The sequence below is a fragment of the Verruconis gallopava genome, assembly GCF_000836295.1.
Source record: "Verruconis gallopava strain CBS 43764 unplaced genomic scaffold supercont1.1, whole genome shotgun sequence".
Taxonomy (NCBI): domain Eukaryota; kingdom Fungi; phylum Ascomycota; class Dothideomycetes; order Venturiales; family Sympoventuriaceae; genus Verruconis; species Verruconis gallopava.
In genome coordinates this window covers 1,177,965-1,194,274 of record NW_015622137.1, presented here as the reverse complement: position 1 = coordinate 1,194,274, position 16,310 = coordinate 1,177,965, and the positions used below count along the sequence as shown (strand labels likewise).

The 16,310-nt window shown below is 52.4% G+C and overlaps 4 protein-coding genes and 1 non-coding gene across 5 annotated transcripts; 2 read left to right on the top strand and 3 right to left on the bottom strand.

The window, feature by feature from the left end:
* The first annotated feature begins 2,114 nt into the window (after positions 1-2,114).
* Positions 2,115-5,766, top strand: PV09_00444 (uncharacterized protein). The gene is made up of 5 exons (XM_016353182.1): positions 2,115-2,802; positions 2,909-3,008; positions 3,079-4,593; positions 4,696-4,779; positions 4,842-5,766. Exons 1-5 carry the CDS (start codon positions 2,667-2,669, stop codon positions 5,107-5,109), a joined length of 2,103 nt encoding a protein of 700 aa, XP_016219439.1. The 5' UTR covers positions 2,115-2,666; the 3' UTR covers positions 5,110-5,766.
* Positions 5,767-8,344: 2,578 nt separating this feature from the next.
* On the bottom strand, positions 8,345-8,451 carry PV09_00443. Its single transcript has one exon. It is a non-coding gene; the product is annotated as a tRNA-Gly (tRNA).
* Positions 8,452-8,593: 142 nt separating this feature from the next.
* PV09_00442 (uncharacterized protein) lies at positions 8,594-9,852 on the top strand. The gene is made up of 3 exons (XM_016353181.1): positions 8,594-8,689; positions 8,744-9,114; positions 9,168-9,852. The coding sequence occupies exons 1-3, from the start codon at positions 8,643-8,645 to the stop codon at positions 9,746-9,748; spliced, it is 999 nt and encodes a 332-aa protein (XP_016219438.1). The 5' UTR covers positions 8,594-8,642; the 3' UTR covers positions 9,749-9,852.
* Positions 9,824-10,753, bottom strand: PV09_00441 (uncharacterized protein). Its single transcript, XM_016353180.1, has one exon. The coding sequence runs from the start codon at positions 10,744-10,746 to the stop codon at positions 9,877-9,879; it is 870 nt and encodes a 289-aa protein (XP_016219437.1). The 5' UTR covers positions 10,747-10,753; the 3' UTR covers positions 9,824-9,876.
* A 1,030-nt stretch (positions 10,754-11,783) lies between these two features.
* PV09_00440 (choline-sulfatase) lies at positions 11,784-14,321 on the bottom strand. The gene is made up of 3 exons (XM_016353179.1): positions 13,464-14,321; positions 12,361-13,301; positions 11,784-12,304 (listed from the first exon to the last, which is right to left on the bottom strand). Exons 1-3 carry the CDS (start codon positions 14,079-14,081, stop codon positions 12,178-12,180), a joined length of 1,686 nt encoding a protein of 561 aa, XP_016219436.1. The 5' UTR covers positions 14,082-14,321; the 3' UTR covers positions 11,784-12,177.
* Positions 14,322-16,310: the final 1,989 nt, after the last annotated feature.

Below are 16,310 nucleotides of genomic sequence, written 5' to 3'. Positions count from 1 at the left end.
AGGCGTCGAACCGGTTGGGCGTGCGTCCGACATGCGGCCTGGCTACTGTTTATTTTTTCCCTTCGCGTGTCGTCGACATGGTCCTCCTAGCTTGCCAGCAGGGCTGGTTCGGTGTGATCACTTTGTCAGAGCACCGCTGGCCCTCGTCAGTTCACACGACCGAGTCCCCGCGCGTGGCTGGGCACTTTTTTCCGCTTTCGCGCAGATCATGACTCTTGCTCGAGATGCAAGCTACTGCAGACGAGGAGATTAAGACGGTGCAAGAACAGCCAACGGTATAGGGCTCGGTCGCCGCATCTGATGGCCGGATGCAGCGTCGGTTCAAGCCACGCCGACGCGACGGAGGAGTTCGTGGGGAGCAACAGCCAGCTCGCTCGCTCTCGCAGCCGTCAGACCATCTGCGGGTCTGTCGGCGCACTGATTCTTGCAGAGATTGCTGAATACATGACTTTACGTGTGGCTAACATCGATCCGCGGGTGCGCAATTGGCCCAAGACAGTGTTCCTTGTCTCTGCGTGGACGAGAAAGCGGCCGGACTGGTCACGATCACGAAAGGAAAACATCCATGCGCGTGCACAGCAACAAGCACGGGTGCGGTGGGTGTATAATGGGAGGCAATAATGCTGAAGATAGGAGGAATAGCGGCGTCGTCCTATGATCGAGCGAAAAACCCGGCCGGCGCAGTTGAGCCGCGCAGAAACACAAAGGCGACGCGGGTCGAAGCCAAGGCCACAGAGAGAAAACGAAAGGAGAAGAAGACGATGCAGAGATCACAGAGCTGCAGCAGCTGCTGCTATTGTTGTCGTCGTCGTCGTCGTTGTTTGCTGCCGCCCCTGTTTGTTTGCCGCACCGCGTGTTCGTGGCCTTTCGTTCGTCCGAGCAGCGGGCGTGACGCTGGCTTTTTGCGGAGCCGCCCAAAAGCACACGAACTTCACAGCGCTCAGTCGAATTGTCTTTGAGATCGCCTTCCCAGCGCCGCTGTTGGTTGCCGACAGCTGTCTCTTATCCCACCGTGACAGCCAACCATTTGTGTTTCGCTGCGGCCGTGCCTTGTTCCTTACCACGACCACGCCCGCTACACGAACCCACACACGCACACCCTCCCGGACGAATCACAGCTGCTGTGCTCACCAGCGCCAGAAGAAAGGAACGGGAACGGAACAAAAAAGAAAAGAAGAAAAAAAAAAAACCACTGTCGCGCCCAGGGGGTTCATGCTGGTGATTTTTGCACGGCGTGCGGCACTGCACATACCCTCCAAGCCAGCAGTCGTTACGTCGCTCTTCTTTTCTTTTTGCTCTTTCTGGCTGTATCTACGATCCGTCGGGCCAGCCTACGCAGGAACATCGCAAGCACGCGGAGACAAAGTCCGAGCGTACCGACTCCTGCCTGTCTGTTCCTGGCTGCCACTCGCACACATCCGTCCTAGTGGTCGGTTGGGGGAGGGGGAACCTCAAGGGAGTCCTGACGGTGTCCAGCCTCCTCCCTACGGCAGTCGGCTTTCTGACGACTGGGTAGATAGCCGGCCAGCTGGTGCTGACTGGGGGGAGGGGAAGAACCCACACGAGCAGAAAGCAGCGGAAGAGAAGGGGAGATAAAAAAGCAAAAGAACGAGAGAGCGAAGTTGAAGAGCAAGCACATTGCCAGGCGGGCGCGGAACGGGTAAACAGCGACGTTGAGCCAGGCTGTGAACTCCTGGACGAGGCCCGTCATCCAGCCAGCCAGCCAGTCAGCCCACCGACAGCACGACGAACAGCAGCGCCGTCCCGTCAGCCGGACCGATTCTTGTTCTTCATTGTTCTCCCAGTTCGTCCCCGGCGCTGCTCCGGCCACGACCGCGTCGTGCACTGCAGCGTGCTGGTGCGGGTGCTGGTGCTGGAACTGCCGCGACCGCAGCGACCAATTCGACCAGCACCGCGGCCACGAACGCCGCCGACGCCGTGCTCCTGCTGGTGCCGCTGCCAGGCCGCTGCTGGTGCCGGTGCTGGTGCTGCTGGTGCTGCTGGTGCTGCTGGTGCTGGTGCTGGTGCTGGTGCTGGTGCTGCTGCTGCTCCGCCCGGCACGCCAGCCAGCGGCAGGCAGCACGCCCAGACGCCCGTGCAGGGATCCACCGCGAGCAAGGACTGCTGCCGACTCATCCTGGCCATTCAGCAGCCGGTCATCCCTCGCCTATTTTAGAACCAGAGCGGGCCACAGTCTGAAACAAGCACCCAAAGACCTGCACTAGGGCCAAAGAAGCGGACGCGGGAAATTCGAAACGTAAAGAGACCCTCCCGCCCGCTCGCAGCTTCTCAAACTTGTTACAGCCTCCTCTTCAACCTCATCGTTCTACGCACACCGAGACTGGATCACGGAAACGTTCGTCGTGGGCAGGTCCCGATTGCATTAGCTCTCTGTCGAGGTTTTTCCTTTCGCCGGAGCCTCGCGTCGATTGTTCTCACGCTCTGAGAGTCCGTCGTCGTTCTGTCGCTCTCAAAACCGCCCCTTTTTTTCTGGCCCGTCGCGCATCGCACTTTTGTCGCAACCCCCATTCCTCTCGCTCTCAGAACGCTCGTGCACGGCTGGTACCTGTGTATCACGTCTGAAGTCCTTTTATTCTCCCGGACCTCGTCGCCTCTGACGCTGGTCCTTCGGTCATTTCGACCAAAGTGCTGCCGCAGCACACAGCATGTATTCAAACGCCCATGCAACAATGGCACCTCCCCAGGCTCGTTCTGTCGCTCCTGAAACTTTTCTGCTCGCAGAGGATGCCCAGCAGTCGCTTCCTCCAGAGGCAATTGTTGCGCTGCAACAAGTCGACAATCGTGAGTAGCCCAGCCGGAAACCCGCTCGCCTGCGCGCCGCTGCTGTCGACCGCGCTTCTTGCCTCGCGCCATAGAAAAGGAAGGCTAACCACCCCGTGCTCCGCAGTCAAATACTTCCTCATCTCTGCGCCCGTAGACTGGAGTCCAGACCAGTACATCAGACGGTTCCTCCTGCCGACAGGCGAATACGTGTCGTGCGTGCTATGGTGAGCAAGACTCTGTTTACAAGCAGCATCAGCAGCAGCCGTCGTCGACCAGAAAGCTGACCTGTCGCAGGAACAACCTGTTCCACATTTCCGGCACCGACATTGTGCGGTGCTTGTCATTCCGCTTCCAGGCCTTTGGACGGCCCGTGAAGAACTCGAAGAAGTTTGAGGAGGGCATCTTCTCTGACCTACGAAATTTGAAGTCGGGCACCGACGCGTCGCTCGAGGAACCCAAGAGCCCTTTTCTGGACTTCCTGTACAAGAACAACTGCATCCGCACCCAAAAGAAGCAAAAGGTGTTCTACTGGTACAGCGTACCTCATGATCGTCTTTTCCTGGACGCCCTCGAGCGCGATCTCAAGCGCGAGAAGATGGGCCAGGAGCCCACCACGGTGGCCGTGAGCGAGCCAGCGCTGTCCTTTGAGTTCGACTCGTCGCAGTCGCTGTTCGAGCAGCTCACAAAGGCGCAACAGACCAACTCCTCGTCTTTCACCAACAACATGCAAAGTTTCGCGTCATCGACGTCACCGCAGATGCGCGCAGACTCCATGCCGGCGCCTCCGGTGATGCCTCAGCAGATGTCAGCTCCCGTCATCGAGGAACAGCTTACTCAAGCGCCTTACATGCAGCAAATGCCTACCTCGATGCCTACGGTAGCTAACACAATGATCGCAAAGACTCGAGAGCGGGATTTCGGCTCCGTGCAATTCGACCGCAACGGCATTCCGTTGACGCAGCTGCATCAGCGCGCCAACTCGATGCCTGCATTCATGGAGTACTCGCCAGCACCGTCGCTGATGTCGCAGTACGACGAGTATGGCACCATCAGCAACCCGCGCATGTCGTTTGAGCCAATGACGCCACCTCAACATTCTATGGGCCTTTCAGCGGAGCCGACGTACATCGCCAACGATGAGACCGGCCTCTACTCGGCCATCCCAGACCTCGGCATGTCCAACAACTTCAATCCACTGATGCAGATGCCGCCGTCGAACGTGGTCAACCCCCAGTTTACAGGTGTCTCTCGAGCTTTCCCACCTGCGAGTGTGTACTCGGTCATCGAAGGCTCTCCGACCTATAAGCAGCGTCGGCGACGGTCTTCAATCTCGCAAGGCTTAGCCGCTGCGGTCACTTCTGCCGGCGGTGCTCCCGCTCTGCAACGGCCAAGCGATTTGCGTCGATCGATGTCCGCTTCGGTGGTCCCACAGACTGTTCAGGAAGTCGAGGAGACGCAGGATGCCACTCAGCAGCAACAGCCGTCTCCTCAGAGCGCTAACGGTGGCTACGCTCATCAGAAAACCGAGCAGTTTCCTGACATGTCCCGACATGGAACGCCGCTCGCGACAGTCGAAGATAGCCCCGTTCAGCAACATACCTCTCTAGGGGCTGAGGAATTCCCCTCCTTCGACAACAGTAACTTTGACGGCGGTATGGCACAGAACCCTCTCATGCGCAGTGCTCCGGGCGTCTTTCGTCGCGCACGCAGCGCCACTATGATGGAGCTTGGGCCGTACCCAACAAAATCGCATTCCTGTCCTATTCCGACGTGTGGCCGTCTTTTCAAGCGGTTAGAGCATCTCAAGAGGTAAGCGCCACTATGAATAGATTTACATTGCGTGTTCCCGCCGCACGGGATGCCGGAACGCACTGTGGAACCTCTTGGCTGACTTTCGGCGCTTAATTTTAGACACGTTCGCACGCACACCCAAGAACGTCCCTATGTATGCAACTTGTGCAACAAGGCGTTCTCCCGATCAGACAACCTTGCTCAGTAAGTTCAACTCGCCTGTTTTGTTCTCCCCCTACCTGACCTTGCCGCTAACCTACCGCCAGACATAAGCGCACACATGAGCAGCAGCAAAATGGCGAGCCAGTTGTCGACAACTTCAGCGAGGAGGACCTCGAAGCCGACGAGAGCCAACTCATCGACCTGGAACACGATTCTCCTGAATCCGACCATGGATATCTCAACTTGAACATTCCGTCCACGATTCCGGAAAACTACCCGCCCAGCTCCATGAGCACGGGTACGACCAACATGAACGGTGCTACCATGAACGGCACCTCCATCACTCCCATGATTTCCGCTCAGAACTATTGAGCGGACACAGGGCTGTCGAACTCCTGTCGACAGTGACGTTGGCTTCGCCTTAGGTCACGGCCGTCACGCTGGAAAGCTTGTCATCATTTTACCTTCTTTGCTTTATTTTGTCACATACGCATTTACAGTTTCTGTCTTGGGAGTAATTATTTTTCCGCCTCCTGAGTACGCCATAGCTGCTGGCTACGAATCGTGGACGAATTTCTCCTATTGGTTTGTCTGTCCATTCCTTTCTGACGCGACCTTTTGCGCGAGTCATAGAGCGCGAGCGGGAAAAATGCTGGAAGTCCTCTTTTCTTGACCTTCAATTTCTTTTCTTAACGCAAGAGGGGGGGAGGGGTGCATCGCATTGCATAGACTTCTCTGCTTTGTGGTGGTTGTTCTTTTTGTGGCCGTGTACTGCGCTTCTGCCTGATCTGCACTTTGATATTCTGCGCAGCGGATGGCGCAAATCTGATCATGGGTGGAGCCATCGTGGATGAAAAACTCCGTGGGGCTTGCTGCCACGATTTGCTGCTCATCACATCATTTTTGCCTTTTTGAGTACAAGAGCCCGCTACTGTATACTAGTGCCAGGATATTGATGATCGCAAGAAAGAATCCAAGTACATATCGACAAGCACAGTCAACGCATCTTCGCTCCCACTTGCATCTTTGGCACTCCTTCTCAACCTTGTTAATTGTCATGGCGGTTCGGAGACACTTCCAGCGGAGCCCTGCGTTCCCTGACGATTTATTCCCGTTGCGGCAAAGAGTCTCCCTCCTTCATGCAGAAAAGGTCGATCAAAGACTTGAAAATCTTTGAGGTATCCCATGCCTCTTCCATCAGGTCACCCGTTTTTCGATTTCTTGCTTCGATATTCTTGAAAGGTTGCCCTTGGGGATTCGAATGCGCTCATTTTTGCAGTTCGCCACGTTTCCACGGCGCCCCCACCCCACTTAACCCTCACCCCTTTGTTCCCCTATCCCTTGTTCCGAACACCGTGCCCGTCGGGTCGGACTTGCGTCGACAAAGGGAAGTTCGCAGTTTCGCCGAGTGCGCGGGCCCGGCTGGGAAAAAGAAAAGAGGTGAGATGAAAAAGCAGTGGATTCCGGACGAGCAAACGAAATGATCATGCAGCCCATTCCAGGATGAACAAAAAGAAATTTCGATCCACCCCTTGGTTTGGACGTACCAACCCCAGCAGCCTCACCCTCCCTTTCTCTCCCTCGTCTCCGTATGTTCATCCCATGCGTGTTGTTGTAAGCGACGAGACGGAGAAGCTGTCCTTTGCCGGCGGACGAAGCATCGATCGGCAGTCGCGGTTCAACCGATTATCGAGCCTTGAGTCTCAATAAGTGCTGGCCGTTCGTCCATCCTCTCTTCCCTGGGACTGGACGGTTATACCAGGCCTGCACGGGGTTCAAGCTCAGCGGATGCCAAAGCCCCAGGACTTTTGAAAGATGGATCCGTCGGATGAGAAGGCACTGTTCGTTCTCTGTCGAAACCCGACACAGATTGTTCGAACACTTCCGGGGCCTCTATCAGATGCTGGAGGATAGGAAATTAAAGAGGTAGGGTTCGGACGAGCTCTACGGATCTTCGCGTGCACAAAGTAACCAAAGTGAGTCAGTCCGACGGGTGGTAGATCACGCGGTTCGATTGTAGCATTCGGACCACTGAGTCTTCAGAGCCTTTGCTCATCCCACGAAAAAAAAGAACCCGTTCGTCTTTGCTCATCCGTGTGGCCTGGACAGGATCCGTTCGTTCTTCTCACATTATTGGAACGAGAATGCGCAAGTAGAAAGTAGTTGCCAACAAGTTTGGGGCTTTCTGTCCAGTGAGCTACGGCAGCCATCTTTTCCAGTCTGGGATTCATCTGGATCGTGTCCATTTCGCACAATAATCAGCCAAACGCTGTCGTCGCGGTAAGGCCGGTGTCAACCGGCTGGTGAATACGTGCGACAGCTAAGCCATCAGCTACTGCCATGTCTTTCTTTTGCTAGCTGCTCATTCCGAAGCTGGACTGCTTCTTTGACTTGTACGACTTTGCGATCAAAAGGTCCTTTTTTTTTCCCCATCCCTTGCTCCTCAAGCGTGACTGAGACTGCCATCCTGACGAGGCCGTACATCACCGCTGGTCTGGTTTCTCTAAGCGAAGCAAGCATCGAAAGTTGTATGTACAGATAAATCTATCGCCTGTTGCCAGATCTCCCGTCGTTTTCCACGGCTATTGTCCAGGTTGCTTAAGTATACACTGGGCGATATGTGCAAATACCAAGCAAGCTTTGCAATGTACATGCCGTGAACTGGACCTTCCCAGCGTAGAACACAGCCTTCTTGTCAGGCCCGTAAGTCAATCAGAACGAGATTCATTTCGATGAGCCGGGCGCGCGCAGTCATGTAGGGAACGTCAGCTTAGAGCTAGCACCATCTGGACCTTGGACATGCCATGTCAATTCCTTTGCTACCATTTCTAGCCATGCCGAACTGATACGGTCGAGTGCAAGGAGGTAGGCCCGCCACCGGCAAAATTTCGTTTCATCAATAGCATCATCAGGTTCAAAAAAAAAAAAAAGTATAGCTTGTTGCATCAGTAAGGATCCGACGCACGTGGACGGCATCAGGCACTTTGTTAATCAACAGCATCTTGAGACTTAGGAAACTGGCCATGCTCAAGGGCATGAAAAGGAGATTTCGTATAGTAGATGGGTATCTTATGTGAACCTTGTTGCCGTTTGAGACTGCAAGTACCGTGCTCTCAAGTCGAGATGCACGGCCGGACGTGGTACGCCGACTCGAAACTGATATTGTGGTCAACGTCAACACGATTTTGAGCTGGCCCAATTCACCCAGTGGCTGATTCTGTCAGACTAACGCAAAGCCATTACCGTTACGATAAAGGTCGGGAAAGACGTGATGTTGGTTGGCATCGACTTGAGGGTCTTTGCCAGCGCCTCCATACTTGGCACACCTCCATCATATGAAAGAGCGGTTTATTATACTGTGTAGGATAGCTCACACCGACTTTGGCGTCGTTAAATCTATATTTCCCATCTGTACTTTGATAAAGAAAAACATTATGCTCACTACTGCCCGCCTACCCATTCGTACCGGTTCAGAGCGAGTAATGAAAGAGTATCCAGAGCAGGCCTGAATAAAGCAAATACCTGGGAACCAAAAAAAAAACATACATATTATTCAACAAGTGTGACACAAGTTGAATGGGAGCACAACCATACCAAAGTGCAAAAATGCAAGTGCCGAGACTCGAACTCGGACCCTCAGTAGTTCCTCGCAATTGCAAGATCGAAATCTTGAAATCATGGGAAACTGAGATTCTACCCTTGAACTACACTTGCAGTTCATCGAAAAAATCTTGACCAAAATATTTATAATACATAAATTTACAAACGTATATAGGAATCGGATCAATTCCTGAAATGATCCAGATCTAGACTAGCCATCACTGCTGGTGACGGAATTCACCAGCAGCTCCGCACCCACCAAACGTCACCAACGCATTCTTCAAACAGCCTAGCTAACCGCAAACATGGCCTCCGCAAAAATACAAAAGACGATTGCGCGGCAAGAAGAAAAGTACGCATCTGTTCTCTCTTAGGAATATGTGCGAAATACTGAACGACTTTACAGAATCAAGGAAGGCCAGTACTACGAAGCCCACCAACAGCTACGGGTTATTGGGTCGCGCTACGTCAAATCCTCGCAATGGGACGCCGCAATTGACATACTTTCCTCGGGCGCAGCGCTGCTCCTGAAAGCTGGCCAGGGAGGTTCTGGCGGCGATCTAGCTGTATTTCTGCTTGAAGTCTATAACAAAGCTGAAATCAAGCCGGATGCTGCTAGCAAAGCAAGGATATTCAGCTTGCTTAGGCTGTTCGCCCCTGGTGAGCCCACTAGAAAGAAAGTGATAGCGGAGAGTATAGGTTGGAGCGCCAGGTGTGGCGAGTATCCAGCTGGTGATCCGGAGTTGCATCATGTAATTGGATCGATTTACGCTGAAGGTATGGCCGTTAGCGCTTGCGGTGGCGAGAGTCGGACTCACGGTTTCTTATAGAAGACGAGCCTATCGAAGCTGAACGGCATCTCATACTCGGCACGAAAGATTCACCCTCCGTCTTGGTCAAAGTAGAATACGCATGGTACTCAGAGGACGAACCCTCAACTGCTCCGATCTACGCAGCGCGCGGTATTCTCCCCTATTTACTTATTGGAAATGTCCGCGCAGCGAACCAATTCCATCTCCTGTTCACCTCGCAGCTCTCAAGCTCGAACGCCGCGTTATCAACCCAAGATGTTTCCTCCAACAGTTCCGACCTACGAGTCTATCCTTCCCTCCCGCTTCTGAACTTTCTCGGTCTCTTGCTTCTTGCTGTGCAAAGAGGGGCGCCGGAGCTTTTCCGCATGCTTAAGAGCCAGTACAAAGGGCATCTAGCAGATATCGGGGGGGTTTGGGATCAAGCGCTGGATCAAATCGGTGAAATGTACTTCGGCGTCAAGATACCCACACAGGGAAACCCACTCTTTGACATGATGGGCAGCTTGTTCATGGGAGGAGGCGGCGGCGGTGCGGGAGGGGCAAAGAAGCAACCGAAACGGGTGGGTGCCTCAACACCTAGCACTCCGGGCTTGGATTAGACGACGGGACACTCGGGACGTTAAAGGTATAAGGTAGAAAGTCAGCTGGCGTAGCATTAACATACCGCATGGCGTCAAGAATACAACACGTCTAAATTCATGATCTCATTGCTATCTCTGGGTATCATCTATCTCCTTTGTTTCTTTCTTCCACCAGACTTGATATTCTTCGGTCCTTCTATAGCCCTCACATCCCGCTTACTCAACGTGAGCATGCCACCTTTATATTTGCCCACAGATGGACCCCCTACTCCCCTCTCTCTCTTGCCCGCATGTGCTTTCTGTTTCTTTTCCTTCTCTAAGATGATGCCATTCTCTTTTGCTTCCTTCCTGCGCTTGTTCTCTGCGGCTGCTCGGTGCGCAAGGATACCCTTTCGCATGTTCATGGGCATCTTTCCACCGTCGAACACGCTCGACTTTGCGCCCAATGTCTGCATTCTAAGATCCAAGGCGCGCAAGCGATTCTTTCCTGTAGCCTCAAACGAAGCTTGTGCCTGTGTCGAGTCCAGAAGATGCGACTCGGAGAGTAGGCGCTGCAATGCCAAGTCGTTCTTGAGATTCATTTGGTCGTCCTCGTCGCCCTCGTCATCCTTTTCGGTGGTTCGCTTCGTCTTGTTCTGCCCTTCCACAGCCTTCGTGGGAACCTTTCCAGAAAGGAACGCCTTCAGTTCTTTCTTGGACACCGTTGCATCGAGACCGCGGTCCACTTTCATTTCATTATACTCCACAACTTGGACAGGTGTGCTCTCCTCCTCGGAAGAAAAGCCTTGCCAGTCATCCTCATTTTCATTCTCTGCGTCTGGGACGACCTCGACTGACTGATTGTGCAGTTTTGATTCGGGCAACGGTTTGAATTGGGCTTCGAAGTGTCGCCTGAAAATTGCTTTTAATCTCGCCTCTTCTTCGGCAGCCGATGAGTCCGATTCTTCCACCTGGGTAGCTTTTCTCGGCTTTGAGGATCCTACCTCTCGTTTCCTCTTACCAATTGTAATAGCCATGTCATAGAGTCCGGAGGGATTATACACTCAAACTGAGTGCAAAGAACAAAGAATATCGTACGGCAAAATCTGTGACCGCTTCCATTTTGGGTCTAGCTCGAATCCTGCTTGTTCATCAAGAGCATGCCCATACTCACCACCCACTCCGTCCAACATGTTTACGGAGTTAGTATTTCAGCACTGAGGCTGGAACAGAACTTGATCATCTACTTTCATTTTTTTTGGGGCTTCTGTCTTCTTAGAGCATGATGCAGCCAGTTTACGAAAGCCGCCGGATGCGTGCGCTTGCAGCGAGAACGGTGTTACCAGATTTTCTGTACATGGGATGGACATTGCTATGATCCTCCGTTTTTGGACACATTGCGCCGTTTTCTCCTTCCAGAAATCTATCCTCGACCCTTTTTTTTTTTATAATTTTTTTTTTTCGCATGAAGCACGACAGATCCCAAGTCTGTGGGATTTTTTGAATCTTCCGGGGGTTTCGAAACACCTTGAGCACGGATTCCGGAGGTTTGAGGGACTTAGTTTTGTATCCCGCATGTCGAACTCAATCCAAGGGATTTGATCCAAGGATATCCTCGACAATCACGCGACGTTCATCCCTTCGTAATACCATCCAGCTATAGATCTTCATGTTCAGCAAGGTTAGCCGCCGGAGCCAACTTGCATCACTTGACCTCAGTATATATGATTTCGGCTGTAACCGAAGCAACCAGCATCTCGTTGACTCAGCCTGTACATATGTGAAGAGCTATGCTCTGTGACTGTCAATCATGATTAGGTACACGTGCAGCACACAGCCTATTCAATTGCGATTGCCTACTTGACTGTCGTCAGACATCATCGCAAGCATTCATTATCTAGACGTCGATACTTTTGCCTATAGGGCAAATGGGCAAGTTTCTTTTGTGCTGCGTATGTGAATGCTACAACGCCACTAATACATCACAAAAGATAGAAGGAATTTTGAAGTTGCGCTCACCCTGCATCGTATGAGTTGAAGCCACTCGTCTTTATGGATCGAGCGTAGTTTTGGACCACGATAATAAATTTTCTTAATTTGCTCTCAATAGCTTCTGATCGCGTCAATACATCAGGGATGCGTACAATTTTTTGAATCAGGTCAAGACAAACGTCCAAGCACAGAAGTTGAAACAATGCTCCTTAACATTCGAGGCTATACAGCTCTAGTCCTAACGCCGAGGCTAGGCTGCAATAAAGTGCGATCAAAATGCTCCGCATTTGCTTTGGCAACCAGTTAGATTTGCTCGCTCGCTATGCAGATGACATGGTTATAAAATGAAGGGTATTCCGCAACAGAAGAATTTCACTTCCGGCGATCAGACATATCGCTAAAATGGTTGAAGCTCGCCGTACGGTAAAGACCACAAAAGAGAGTCGTTACATTTGTTGATGAGAATCGAGGACCGCTCATTCGCCCTTCGCACCGGCGATTCCGTGAGGAGAAGCAGTGATCAAAGGTCTTCCAAGAGCATCCACTGCAGGATAACGAGCCTTAAGCTCAAGATCGTCGAGGGGAATGGTGGAGCGAATATACCTAGCGAAGGTTAGAATGCGTGAGTATGGTAAAAGTAGAGGGGCGAGAAAATATACTTCTTGCGGCCATCATCTTCTGGATTATAGTCCCAAGACTCGAATTTGCCCTGTTTCAGAGCTGCCCAGCACACTCTACGCATGCGTTGAGAGGTTAGAACCTTCTCGTGGATAGCCTGCAGATCCCATTTGCGTGCAGCCTCATTGGCGAACTTTGTCGCCGTAATAGCATACTCTGGAACTTTTGCGAGGTTTTGAAGTTCCTCAGGATCATTTTCAAGGTTGAACAATTGAGGCTCGTCAACGAGTGATGTAATATACTTCCACGGGCCACGTCGAATCATGACAACAGGGCTGATGGTGCCTTCACCCATATATTCGCCGAAGACCTCATCGGCGATTGGCTCGCCCAACAAAGCCGGATACAGACTCTTGCCATCGATGGGTAGGATACTTTCCTTTTTACCGCCAATCATTTCGACGAGGGTAGGCAAAAGATCCATGGTCGAAACGACGCCTGGAACGCGGCGAGGAGCAAAACGCGGCGGGTAGTTGACAATAAGCGGCACTCTCGCGGAGTTTTCAAACCAGGACATTTTGTACCACAACCCGCGCTCACCGAGCATGTCACCGTGATCACCCGAGAAGATGACGATGGTGTTCTTGTCTAGGTGGCAGTTCTTAAGAACCTTCAACAACTTACCGATGTTGCTGTCTACATACGAGCAGGCTCCGAAATACGCACGACGAGCTCTCCTGATGGCTTCCTCTGGCAAATTGCTATCCCAAATATCTGTGCACTTTAGGAGACGTTTTGAATGGCTATCTTGTTCTTCCTGCGGGATTTTGACCTTCGGCATAGGGATTTCTACATCTTCGTACATATCCCAGAACTCATCATGGATAGCATACGGATCATGTGGATGAGTCAAAGACACCGTCAAACAAAACGGACGCTTATCACCGCCTTGACGCACATAGTCGTAGAGGTATTGTGTGCTCTGAGACCTTGGTCAGTTTTTGTTACTTGAGCAAAATAAGACATGAGTGTGGGGGCGGCAAAAACCACGCATCATGTGGACGTCGTTCTTCTGCCTTCTTTTTTCCCTTCTCACTCCTTTGAGCGCATTCCTACGACAGGAACGACAGGGCGCACGACTCACCTTGTACATGACCTCTTCGTCATAATCAAGCTGATTTGAACGTACACAACGGCCAGCCTGCAAAACTGAAGAGGCGTTGTGGTACCATTCCAATCGGGTGTCTGGGTCATCCCAATTGACCTGCCAACCAAAGTCACCAGGATAAATGTCAGAAGTCAATCGATGTTCAAAGCCATGAAGTTGATCAGGACCAACGAAGTGCATCTTTCCCGCCAGAGTCGTTTCGTAGCCCTCCCTTCGCAAGTAGTGAGCGTAGGTTGGGATATCGGCATTCAAGTGAGAGCCATTGTCGAACGCGCCAATCTTGTACGGCAACTGCCCGGTGACCATGCAAAAACGTGACGGCGCGCAAAGCGGACTGTTGCAATACGCATTTTCAAACACAACGCCCTCCGCGGCGAGGCGGTCAATGTTCGGGGTCTTGATAGGAGAATTTGGGTCGTGAATTTTCAACAATGGTGCTGCCAATTGATCGGCCATGATGTAGAGAATGTTGGGCTTGACGACGTCGGGGTCTGGGTGACCGCTGCCGCCCGTTGTAGCCGCCTGGCCACTGGGAAGCGCGTTATCAAAGAAGATGGCGGACTCATTCTGCGGACTTTCTGCATGGGGCGCCATGGTGAGAATCCAGAATTGCGAGTATATGCTCTTCTCACCAGACGACTACTTAGTTTTGCGGCCGACAAGGGGAAAGGGTCTGGGTGTAGATAAGATTGTGTGGATTCCCAGAGTCCGGATTGGATATTTATGGCTATCGACTGGAGGAGTGCAAGAGATCAATTGGGAGTTTTTAAGGAGAAAATTTTAGAGCGCAAGGAAAGCGATACGAGAAGAGGAAACAGTTGAGCTGGCGCCTGTAGGCGCATGTGTGCGGCGGAAACTGGCTAACATGGCTCATGGAAGTGCAAAGAAGCAAATATGGCGCAATCTGATGCCACCAAGATCGTCGAGCACGCGAGCACTTGAATTCCGGTCGATGGCTGGCCCAGCACGGCCGAGTGTGCGATACATAAGCACGCAAACCTCTCCGTCGCCCGCGAGTGAGCCTCGTGTCCTGTCCGCTTCTTCTCCTCCACTGGTTCTACTCTTCGACGACAAACCGTCCTGGCATCGTTCAGACCCTCTGCCCCCGTCGGACAGATAGAAAATGGTCGTGAGCGAACAAATCACACGACGAAGCGTCGCTGCACCTGCAGCAAAACCTTGCCGGCTTCCGCAGTCAGGTGGCGTCTCGTTTCCGTTCTGCACCAATTGGAGCCCGTATTTCTTGCTTAAGTAACCTCGACTCGCCTCACCGCCTTCGCATCGTCGTCAAAATTTCACCCAGATCTCGCTCCTCCGCCCCACATGCGCCTCCTCATTTGTCGTCGAAGCAGCCAAAAGCGTCCCAGTCGTGATCTCGAGAGCTAGCTGTTGATCCAGAATGGACTCTTTGCCTCCTTTTGGCAGTCAACGACGACGACGACGTGCTACATACTTTTTAACCCAACGGTATGCTCGCAGCCCCCAACGTCCTCCGACCACGCGACGGCTACCGTAACGTGTCCGATCGATGGTAGGGCCAATCTTTGCTAAACCCACCTTTGCTGGCAGCGAGCTCATCAAGCACAGCCTCGCTGTCCATCTTAAGCCCGCACGAGCGACGCCGTGCGCGTGACTTTGTAGCCGCTCCTGGTATCGGAATCCCTCGATCTTGCTTATCGCATTCTTCCTGGCTCTTGCTTGACCTTATCAGCTCTTGCCCGAACACTCCACGTCCTTGCTTAGCAGCTCCTCCATCAGCATGTGTCATTTCGTCCAAGTCCAAGGGAAAGACTTCTGGTTCGGGACCAGAGTCTTGTGATCTCCCCGCAGCGTGTACCGGTGGGCGTGGAAATAGATAACGCTTTTTGTCTAGTTGGAGGAGCAGATCTACAGCGTCGAGAGTCTGTGGTGTACGCTGGGCATGCGCGCTGACCTGCGCGAAGAAGTATCAGCTTGGCTGGTTCTAGCAAAGTGCAGTAACTGTGATTTATCCATCTTCTCGGGGCAACCTTGCTCATCAAGAGAGTGCATTGAGCAAGCATTCAACACTTTCTGATCTGCATGCAGCCGTATCGGCGTACCTGCAGTCGAACTTACTACGTCAGCTTGTGGAGTACGATTTTCCCTCGCTTTGCCATCAGCAACCGGCTTCGATGTGGGAGTCGGTGCAGAGCTCCGTCTTCGACTCATGTCATCGCTCATCAAGAAGATAGTGTATCAAGACTAAGAAGAAAAGTCAAGTTGCAGAGCTCTCTATGGTGACAAGTCTAGAAGATGACGAAGTGCTTGCTCTGATTCTCACCCATACATTAGGTCTGATCAGTTATACGACTGCAAGCACGATCGATCCGCCTGATTTTCTTTCTCACACAGATGCTCTTTCTGCCGTGTAACAAAGAAATGGAACCCCTGTTGGCTGACCCTTTTGTATCCCGAACCGTGAGGCGAGCATCGACGTCAAGATTCTTAGCCCTGTCTTACTTCTTATGCTTAATGAAGACGCGGCGTCTTTGACAACTAGCGCCACTTCGATACGGACACAACCTCTCAATAGCCTCAAAATCCATGGCGCCTACAGCAGGATAGGTTATACCCTGTAGATCCAATCGTATTTGACACACCATCTCGGTAAGTACGATGGTATCATCCCACGCCACTTGCGAATAGCTGCCAAGACGCGCATCTTCGTCTTCTATGCTTCAATCTATCGCCTTGTAACCTGGCGGTCTGAAGCCGAATCGCAGTCCTAATGATGCTTCACCCTGTCCGCAGAGGCAAGTACGGAGATGTGTCCGTCGAAAGGAGCTCTTCCCGTCCTAGGAA

Coding starts and splice junctions, on each gene's coding strand:
- PV09_00444 (XM_016353182.1), top strand. CDS start 2,667: ATGTATTCAAACGCCCATGCAACAATGGCACCTCCCCAGGCTCGTTCT. Junction 3,009..3,078: donor TACGTGTCGTGCGTGCTATG/GTGAGCAAGACT, acceptor GACCTGTCGCAG/GAACAACCTGTTCCACATTT. Junction 4,594..4,695: donor CGGTTAGAGCATCTCAAGAG/GTAAGCGCCACT, acceptor GCTTAATTTTAG/ACACGTTCGCACGCACACCC.
- PV09_00441 (XM_016353180.1), bottom strand. CDS start 10,746: ATGGCTATTACAATTGGTAAGAGGAAACGAGAGGTAGGATCCTCAAAG.
- PV09_00442 (XM_016353181.1), top strand. CDS start 8,643: ATGGCCTCCGCAAAAATACAAAAGACGATTGCGCGGCAAGAAGAAAA. Junction 8,690..8,743: donor ATTGCGCGGCAAGAAGAAAA/GTACGCATCTGT, acceptor ACGACTTTACAG/AATCAAGGAAGGCCAGTACT. Junction 9,115..9,167: donor TGGATCGATTTACGCTGAAG/GTATGGCCGTTA, acceptor GGTTTCTTATAG/AAGACGAGCCTATCGAAGCT.
- PV09_00440 (XM_016353179.1), bottom strand. CDS start 14,081: ATGGCGCCCCATGCAGAAAGTCCGCAGAATGAGTCCGCCATCTTCTTT. Junction 13,302..13,463: donor ACGAAGAGGTCATGTACAAG/GTGAGTCGTGCG, acceptor CCAAGGTCTCAG/AGCACACAATACCTCTACGA. Junction 12,305..12,360: donor GAAGATGATGGCCGCAAGAA/GTATATTTTCTC, acceptor AACCTTCGCTAG/GTATATTCGCTCCACCATTC.